Genomic DNA, 10735 nt, shown 5'->3' on the forward strand with positions numbered 1-10735 from the left:
AATAACAAATCACGACGTTTCGATCACAACACAAGCGGTCGTCCTCAGGCGGAAAAAAATATCCAGCAGTGGGCGACCGCTTGTGTTGCGATCGAAACGTCGTGATATGATTTTTTGTTTTATTTATTTTTTTTAGCTACGTGACGATACCGAAAGAACCAAAGAGTATGGAATCAGAATATTTATCGATGCCGGAGGAAATCCGATGAGCTATGAAGATGCCCAGTAGGGGCACGGGGGTCAGAACGTTACAATAACAAGTAACACAAAAACAAGATAGGAAGGAATGCAAATTATAGGCAAGGTAAATTAATCACTTTTAAAATATGTACAAGTAAAACTAAACTAAATTTACAAAATCTTACTAGGGAAGGTCCACGGAGCCCTTAGCTTATTTTTCAGAAGCGACCTGGCCAAAAAATGATAGCTCAACGAAGTGGCTCAGCATGTGGCAATCCACAGGAGCAAAATAATTCCACATAATCTAGCCACCCGTTACTAAATGTGGAAGGCAAAACCACAGGACCCGGAGATAAACCCACACGACCACGGGGAGGGATTGAGAGAGACACGCAAACTTCAAATAGACAAAACCAGGCGTCAGGGTCGGGATAGAACCCACGACCTCCTGCACACCAGGCGAGGTAGTTAACATCTCACCACAGAGAGAGAGACACGCAAACTTCAAATATACAGCAGCAGGCGTCAGGGTCGGGATAGAACCCACGACCTCCTGTACACCAGGCGAGGTAGTTAACATCTCACCACAGAGAGAGCGACACGCAAACTTCAAATATACGGCAGCAGGCGTCAGGGTCGGGATAGAACCCACGACCTCCTGTACACCAGGCGAGGTAGTTAACATCTCACCACAGAGAGAGCGACACGCAAACTTCAAATATAGGGCAGCAGGCGTCAGGGTCGGGATAGAACCCACGACCTCCTGTACACCAGGCGAGGCAGTTAACATCTCACCACAGAGAGAGCGACACGCAAACTTCAAATATAGGGCAGCAGGCGTCAGGGTCGGGATAGAACCCACGACCTCCTGTACACCAGGCGAGGTAGTTAACATCTTCTAGCCACCGGGGCGCCAGATAAACTTGTCAGGACCCTCCTGAAAAAAGAGTCAGCGGTAGCTTTCTTTGGTAAGCAAGTTGAGCAATAATAACATCATTAATCCCCTTACTGGGAGAGTGCGGTGATGACAACATCATCATTATCAGCACACCTCACTGGGAGAGTAAACACAGCACCATACACGGTGCATAAAACAATGCAAGACGACACCGAAACACAACACCAAACACAAGGGCAGGTGACGAGGCACACGCACAAACCCTACACGCGTAACGTACGTCGGCCGCACAGCATAACATCACCACCAGCATCGGCCTTGATGAGTCTACTGCTGGATGAACGCCCCCAACCCCCCCCCCCCTCTAGTTCTAATGTGACATAGTTTGCCTCCTGAACACAAATTATTTCGTGACCAATCACCACGTGCCTGATTAATCTGTAAACAAATCTCACGTGACGTTGGGAGTGCCGATTCAAATTAAGATAAAGCACGTGTGTGTGTGTGCGTGTGTGCAACTACGGTACACGAATTAGTAGTGAGGAGTGGTGGCGCAGCGGTTAGCGCTACGAACCTGGGGACCCCAGTTCGATTAGAGCTCACGGCCAACAACACTCAATGACGATTATCTGAACCCGTCCCAGGCCTCCCCTAGGTCGACTCAGCCTCAAATTAGTGTAAACATCGTCATTGGGGAGACAAAGGCGGCCGGGCGTGGTGCTGGCCACCCACCCACTCGTGTGCCGTGCCGGCCTTAATAGGTGCTCGCTAACAGCACTAGACAGACGACTTCTATCATAAACCTCGCTAAGGTCAGACAACTTCATCTCTCTCCAGGTGTCAGAGGGGACCCCTCCTCAATGAATCCCACCCAGGGTCCAACGTTCTAAATTGCACTAACACTGGCTCGCGTGATTGTATTATTATCATTAAAATTATTATTACGACGCTTAAATCATTTGAAATTAAAACAAGAGCTAATACACGATAATAAAGTGGCAATATCGGCATCGCTGGCCATGTTCGCTTCACTGCTGGATGGAAACCCTTTCCCGTGTTATTATTTTAACTTATTGGAGCAGCAGGGAGAGGGGGTGAACCACTTAAAAGTTTGACATTGAAATCGCGGCAAGTTCAGCGGAAAACACGCTGACGTACACAAAACAATAAAACGCAACTTTTATTTAACTTAAAGCACTTTGATTTTCAAACTTTAGCGGCTTCCGAATCGCACAGAGGCTCGGGAGCTGCATCGCCACAGCCCAACTTTGCCATTATCAACTACTTCCATTTAAATTTCGATTTAAAGCTTTCGTGACTGCAGGGATTCATCCTCTTGGTTCTTTCGGTAAAGTCACGTAGAAGGGGAAATAATAACATAATAAAAATAACACAATAAAATACAATTCTCACTTTTAATTTATTTTTATTATTGTTATTATTTCCCTTCTACGTGACTTTACCGAAAGAACCAAGAAGATGTTTCCATTCACTCCAAACTTAAAAAACAATAAAATACAATTCTAACTTTTAATTTATTGTTGTATTATTCCCCTTCTACGTGACTTTACCGAAAGAACCAAGAAGATGTTTCCATTCACTCCAAACTTAAAAAACAATAAAATACAATTCTAACTTTTAATTTATTATTGTATTATTCCCCTGTCTACGTGACTTTACCGAAAGAACCAAGAAGATGTTTCCATTCACTCCAAACTTAAAAAACAATAAAATACAATTCTAACTTTTAATTTATTGTTGTATTATTCCCCTTCTACGTGACTTTACCGAAAGAACCAAGAAGATGTTTCCATTCACTCCAAACTTAAAAAACAATAAAATACAATTCTAACTTTAAATTTATTGTTGTATTATTCCCCTTCTACGTGACTTTACCGAAAGAACCAAGAAGATGTTTCCATTCACTCCAAACTTAAAAAACAATAAAATACAATTCTAACTTTAAATTTATTGTTGTATTATTCCCCTTCTACGTGACTTTACCGAAAGAACCAAGAAGATGTTTCCATTCACTCCAAACTTAAAAAACAATAAAATACAATTCTAACTTTTAGTTTATTGTTGTATTATTCCCCTTCTACGTGACTTTACCGAAAGAACCAAGAAGATGTTTCCATTCACTCCAAACTTAAAAAACAATAAAATACAATTCTAACTTTTAATTTATTATTGTATTATTCCCCTGTCTACGTGACTTTACCGAAAGAACCAAGAAGATGTTTCCATTCACTCCAAACTTAAAAAACAATAAAATACAATTCTAACTTTTAATTTATTGTTGTATTATTCCCCTTCTACGTGACTTTACCGAAAGAACCAAGAAGATGTTTCCATTCACTCCAAACTTAAAAAACAATAAAATACAATTCTAACTTTAAATTTATTGTTGTATTATTCCCCTTCTACGTGACTTTACCGAAAGAACCAAGAAGATGTTTCCATTCACTTCAAACTTAAAAAACAATAAAATACAATTCTAACTTTTAATTTATTATTGTATTATTCCCCTTCTACGTGACTTTACCGAAAGAACCAAGAAGATGTTTCCATTCACTCCAAACTTAAAAAACAATAAAATACAATTCTAACTTTTAATTTATTATTGTATTATTCCCCTTCTACGTGACTTTACCGAAAGAACCAAGAAGATGTTTCCATTCACTCCAAACTTAAAAAAACAATAAAATACAATTCTAACTTTTAATTTATTATTGTATTATTCCCCTTCTACGCGACTTTACCGAAAGAACCAAGAAGATGTTTCCATTCACTCCAAACTTAAAAAACAATAAAATACAATTCTAACTTTTAATTTATTATTGTATTATTCCCCTTCTACGTGACTTTACCGAAAGAACCAAGAAGATGTTTCCATTCACTCCAAACTTAAAAAAAACAATAAAATACAATTCTAACTTTTAATTTATTGTTGTATTATTCCCCTTCTACGCGACTTTACCGAAAGAACCAAGAAGATGTTTCCATTCACTCCAAACTTAAAAAACAATAAAATACAATTCTAACTTTTAATTTATTATTGTAGTATTCCCCTTCTACGTGACTTTACCGAAAGAACCAAGAAGATGTTTCCATTCACTCCAAACTTAAAAAACAATAAAATACAATTCTAACTTTTAATTTATTATTGTATTATTCCCCTTCTACGTGACTTTACCGAAAGAACCAAGAAGATGTTTCCATTCACTCCAAACTTAAAAAACAATAAAATACAATTCTAACTTTTAATTTATTATTGTATTATTCCCCTTCTACGCGACTTTACCGAAAGAACCAAGAAGATGTTTCCATTCACTCCAAACTTAAAAAACAATAAAATACAATTCTAACTTTTAATTTATTATTGTATTATTCCCCTTCTACGTGACTTTACCGAAAGAACCAAGAAGATGTTTCCATTCACTCCAAACTTAAAAAACAATAAAATACAATTCTAACTTTTAATTTATTATTGTATTATTCACCTTCTACGTGACTTTACCGAAAGAACCAAGAAGATATTTCCATTCACTCCAAACTTTCGTTATCTTCGCAACGCCGGACTGGTACCTGCTGCGGTGGGGCAACGCGTCTCTCTCCACAGCGCTCAGATCCAAAGTCTCCGCAGCAACAGCAGCAGCAGCCCTCAGACGTCGATCATCATCAGCATCCTCAGCATCTTCATCCTCGGCATCATCAGCATCTTCATTATCGTCGTCGTCATCGTAGTCGAGTTCATTTTTAAGGACAACCGTAGCCGGCAGTGGCAGCGATGTTGTTGTTCTCGCTGTCACGATACCACCACCATCACTACTACAGCCTACATAGCCACCACTACAGCCACCACTACAGCCACCACTACTACAGCCACCACCACTACCACAGCCTACATAGCCACCACTACCACCAGAGCCTACACCACAGCCACCACCACTACCACAGCCTACATAGCCACCACTACCACCAGAGCCTACACCACAGCCACCACTACTACCACCACTACCACCACCAGAGCCACCACCACCACCACAGCCTATACCACCACCACAGCCTACACCACTACCACCACCACAGCCTATACCACTACCACCACCACAGCCTACACCACTACCACCACTACAGCCTACACCACCACTACCACCACAGCCTACACCACTACCACCACCACAGCCGACACCACCACTACCACTACCACCACCACCACCACAGCCTATACCACCACTACCACCACCACTACCGCCACCACCACCACAGCCTACACCACCACTACCACCACCACCACTACCACAACCACCACCACCACAGCCTATACCACGACCACTACCCCCACCACAACCACAGCCTACACCACCACTACCACTACCCCCACCACCACCACCACAACCACCACCACAACTACTACCACCACCACCACCGCGGTCTCCGCTCGCCACCACCACCACCGCCGCCGCCATCTTCTTATCTCATGTCTCTCCACCCGAAGTGGCCCAAACACCGCGAGTTCAAAATTGCCGCGAACTTGCAGCAACAACAACAACCACCACCACCATCAACCACCACCCACCACCACCACCAGCCACGTCTTCTCCCTCACGGCTAAATCGTGCAAAACTCTCCCCGCCGCCGCGGAATCTCGCCGATTTTCCCCTCACGCGCCGCGATTTCGAGACATTTTTGTTGTTTAATTCGCGGCGCTTTTATTCGTCGCGTCATTAAGTTTATATTTTAAAAGTTAACCCCCCCACCCCGCGCCCCCCTCCTTCCCCTTCTTATTCTTCCTCTCTCTCTCTCTAAGCCGCGACACGAATAAGCGGGAAAACCCCGCGGGGGGGGGGGGGGGGGTCGCCCTGAGTGGCCTCTCGCGTTCGCCTCTCGAACTTCTTCTACCCCCCCCCCCCCTCACGCGTCTCGCGCAGCCCCGTGGCGGGAGACTCTACGGGGGGGAGGGGCTTATATATAATGGGCGGGGCCGATAAGGGTTTGGGGGAGGGGCTTAGAGCGAAAGAGGAGGGGCTTGGAACGAAGGGGGAGGGGTTTTGAGTGAAGGGGAAGGGGCTTGGAGCGAAGAAGGAGGGGCTTGGAGCGAAGGGGGAGGGGTTTGGAGTGAAGGGGGAGGGGCTTAGAGCGAAGGGGGAGGGGCTTGGAACGAAGGGGGAGGGGCTTGGAGCGAAGGGGAGGGTTTGGAACGAAGGGGGAGGAGCTTGGAGCGAAGGGGGAGGGGCTTGGAGTGAAGGGGGAGGGGCTTATAGCGAAGGGGGAGGAGCTTGGAACGAAGGGGGAGGGGCTTGGAGCGCGGTGATTGACAGGGGACAAAAAGTACCGGAGCACGTGGCCTCGGCCAAAGTTAAACGTCGAATGTCAAAATCAGCCGAAGATTTGTTGAACGCTGCTACTGGAGGGGGAATCCGATGAGCTGTAAAGCTCTTTTGATTTATTTTGACCACTGCCGTCCAGTAGGGGCACGGGGTTAGAACGTTACAACAACAAACGAAGTGTTGAGTCTATGGTGCAGTGTTGAGTCTATGGTGCAGTGGTGTTGCCAATGCAGCAACTACATTAGCAGCAGCAACAACAGCAGCAACAGTTGCAATAGCAGCAGCAACAGTAACAGCAGCAGCAGCTGCAGCAACAGCAGCAGCAGGAACAGCAGCACCTGCAGCAACAGCAACACCTGCAGCAACAACAACAGCTGGAACAGCAACAGAAGCAGCAAAAACAGGAGCAACAGCAGCAGCAACAGCAGCTGCAGAACCTGCAGCAGCTGCAACAGCTGCTGCATCAGCAGGTGCAGCAGCAAACAGCAGCAGCTGCAGCAACACCAGCAGCAGCAACATCAGCAGCAGCGGCTGTAACAGCGGCAACAGCATCAACAACAGCAGCCGCTTCGCCACGTGGCGATGCTGAGTTGCTGTGCTGCCATCTGGTGCCCGCGTCTCGTCACCACACAACACACCGCGGGGATTTCGCCTCGAGATCAGGGGCCCCCAACCCCCGGGCCACGGACCGCTAGCGGCCCGTGGCCTGTTAGGAACCGGGCCGCACAGCAGCAAGAGGTGAGAGCGGTGAGGGCGCGCGTGGAACCCGCCATGATTTTATTATTCACCACTTCCGTCCGCGCCTCTTTCCCGCACTTGCCTCAAGTTCAAGTTCATGTATTAGGTATAGCCCTGTGAGCCATTCGGCTCTTGAATCGGGTGCCACCGCAACAAGCAAAAAACAAAAACATGAACAAAAAAACATCTTAAAGTGAATATGTGACTGAGTGCAAACAGAAAATCCAAGAAAAGACAGCAAAATGTTGCAGAAAAAACACCGTACACCAACGCTGTGTGCAAAAATTCCAGTGGGATGCAAGTCAAAAAACAACAACAAGACAACTTAGTTCTAGATTTGAAGCTTTCGTGACTGCAAGGATTCATACTCTTAGTTCTTTCGGTAAAGTCACGTATGGTAAAAAAATGAAATTCAAATTAATAAAAAATAAAACAATAAAAATCACGACGTTTCGGAGGCAACACAATCTTCCTGAAGACGGAAGCTTGTGTTGAAGACGGAAGCTTGTGTTGCCTCCGAAACGTCGTGATTTTTATTGTTTTATTTTTATTAATTTGAATTTCATTTTTTTACCTACGTGACTTTGCCGAAAGAACTAAGAGTAAGACAACTTAGATTAAGGCCATCAGTCTAACTCTGTACTACAACAAACAAACATGGCTAAACCATGTCACAGTGTTGGTCAGCCCACGAGCTGCTAACCCCTAGTAGCAAAAATGAGTAAAAAACAAACGTCGCCGGAGAGCTTCTTTGAAAAGGAGGAAAAACCCAATGATGAACTCCCCTCCCTCCCTCGGTCCGTGAAAAAATTGTCTTCCCCGAAACGGGTCCCTGCAGGTGCCAAAAAGGTTGTGGACCGCTGCTCGAGGGGGTCCCCTAGGGGTTCCCCCTCCACCCTTTAGAATCGAGGTCGCCACGCGTTTGGAGTGATTTGGCCGGCTGATATAAATTCCCCGCTCCGAACAGCGAACAGGAAATCGGCTGATTTTTTTATACTCTTTGGTTCTTTCGGTAAAGTCACGGAGGTAGAAATAAAATAACACAAATCACGACGTTTCGATCGCAACACAAGCAGTTGGAACAAAATTCTGAGGGTGTTCCACCTGATAAAGGTTGCTTGTGTTACGATCGAAACGTCGGGATTTGTTTTACTTTATTTCTACCGACGTGACTTTACAGAAAGAACCAAAGAGTATGGATTCCTGCAGTCACGAAAGATTTAAATCAAGATTGATTTTTTTAACTAAACATTTTTTTTTTACCGAACAATTTCTTGTTAACTGAACTTTTTTTTTAACTGAACAAAATTGTATCCTTTGCCAGGACCAAAATGTGAGAATAGGTTTTCCCCGTTTTCCTGGCAACATGATTCCTTGTAAAGGGTTTCAGTTTGGTGTTTTAACATGTTAACACCTTGATTTGAAGCTCCCGTACACTGCAGGAATTCATAATCTTTGGTTGCTTCGGTAAAACCACGTAGCGGTAGAATAATAATAGATGACGACGTTTCGATCGCCACACCTGAAGACGGTTGCTTGTGTGGCGATCGAAACGTCGTGATCTGTTATTGTTTTTTTCTCCCTACGTGACTTTACCGAAAGAACCAAAGAATATCTTAACACCTGTTTGGTTGCCAGAAAAAAGGGGAAAACCTATTCTAAACCAATTTTTTTTTCATCACGTAAGAACCCACTGAGCTATCAAGAACCTCTTCATTTCAGAAGCAACCCGGCCATCGCAAATGATATCAGCTCAACGAAGTGGGCTTATCATCATCATCGTCGTCACGTGGATATGTTTAGCAGCCCAAATACTCCAAACGCGTGACATTGATTCTAAATGTGCAGGGGAAAAGCCGGGAGGACCCAGAGACAAATCCACGCAGTGATCACAGGGAGAGAGAGAGACACGCAGACTCCAACTATCCAGCAGCAGGCGTCAGGGTCGAACCCACGACCTTCTGTACACCAGGCGAGGTGGTTAACATCTCACCACAGGGAGAGAGAGAGAGAGAGACTCGCAGACTCCAAATATACAGCAGCAGGCGTCAGGGTCAGGAGTGAACCCACGACCTCCTGTACACCAGGCGAGGTAGTTAACATATCACCACAGGGAGAGAGACAGACACGCAAACTCCAAATATACAGCAGCAAGCGTCAGGGTCAGGACTGAACCCACGACCTCCTGTACACCAGTCGAGGTAGTTATCATCTCACCACAGGGAGAGAGAGAGACACGCAGACTCCACATATACAGCAGCAGGCGTCAGGATCAGGAGTGAACCCACGACCTCCTGTACACCAGGCGAGGTAGTTAACATCTCACCACGGGGAGAGAAAGAGACACGCATACTCCAAATATACAGCAGCAGGCGTCAGGGTCAGGAGTGAACCCACGACCTCTGTATACCAAGCGAGGTAGTCAACATCTCAAACAACCGCTGCGTCACCCAGGTGTGGCTCTTCTGGATAACTAAGCTGAAGCTATGATCTCTCCACTGCTGGATGAATGCCCCCCCCCTCTCCACCCACCCCCTCCCCGCCTTTACACCGCTCAGCGCGGCCCCTAAGGGCGTTGTGTGACCAGATGCTGGAAGCTGATAGAGAGCACGGGAAATGGTGACTCTGACCCCCATCCACCCACCCCGCAAAGACAAAGATCCCCCGTGTAGCCTCTAACAGACTGTCGGGGCAAGTACTGTTAGCGAGTAGCAGCAGCGCCTATGAAGGAGACAAAGGCAAAGATCCCCCGTGTAGCCTCTAACGGGCTGTTGGGGCAAGTGCTGTTAGCGAGTAGCAGCAGCAGCGCCTATGAAGGAGACAAAGATCCCCCGTGTAGCCTCGAACAGACTGTTGGGGCAAATGCTGTTAGCGAGTAGCAGCACCTATGAAGGCCGGCACGGCACGCGAGGGGGTGGGTGGCCAGCACCACGCCCGACCGCCTTTGTCTCCCCAGTGGCAATGTTTTTTTTTACACATCGCACCAGGTACTCGTTTTTAAGGCTGAGTCGACCTAAGGGAGACCCACGACCGGTTTAATCATTCGTCACTGATATTGGGTCGACGTGAGTGGGAATCGAACTCGGGTCCCTGCCGTGTTGATAGCGGTAGTGCAGTGCTAACCACTGCGCCACCGCTCCCCACACAAAGACAAAGATCCCCCGTGTAGCCTCTAACAGACTGTTGGGGCAAGTGCCGTTAGCGAGCACCTACGATGGCCTGCACGGCACGCGAGGGGGTTGTGGGTGTGCCAGCACCACGCACGCCCGGCCGCCTTTGTCTCCCTCGTGGCGTAGTTTACACACCGCGAAAGGCAAAGGTCCACACCCACATAAACCCCCCCCCCCCCCCCCACACATTTCCTACCCATAATACCCCTCGCCCTCACGAGACAATGGGCCCAGAAGTTCCCATGGGAATCCACGCCGCGTTTCATAACAACAACCACCACCGAAAACACGTTCGAAGACGAAGGCGCAGCCCTGCAACTGCTTAGCTCACTCCACTGCTGGCTGAAGGAGCCTCCACTGGAAACAGCCTCCACGAGACCCATCCCCCCGAGAGTAAAACTGAACAAAACTAAAAC

The 10735-nt window shown here is 46.5% G+C and overlaps 1 protein-coding gene across 3 annotated transcripts in view; it reads right to left on the reverse strand.

Annotated features, from left to right (window-relative positions):
* The window catches only part of LOC133346374 (mitogen-activated protein kinase kinase kinase 1-like), a 107560-nt gene extending 101669 nt beyond the window's left edge, over positions 1-5891 (reverse strand). For all 3 annotated transcript variants that reach the window (XM_061557878.1, XM_061557877.1, XM_061557876.1), the window contains exon 1: positions 4667-5891. In XM_061557878.1, the coding sequence (XP_061413862.1) occupies positions 4667-5550 (884 nt within the window). In that variant the 5' untranslated portion in view covers positions 5551-5891. The remainder of the gene's footprint in view (positions 1-4666) is intronic.
* Between the last annotated feature and the right edge of the window lie 4844 nt (positions 5892-10735).

This window comes from Lethenteron reissneri, chromosome 24, assembly GCF_015708825.2.
Source record: "Lethenteron reissneri isolate LAM-NWPU_2019-01 chromosome 24, ASM1570882v1, whole genome shotgun sequence".
Taxonomy (NCBI): Eukaryota; Metazoa; Chordata; class Hyperoartia; order Petromyzontiformes; family Petromyzontidae; genus Lethenteron; species Lethenteron reissneri.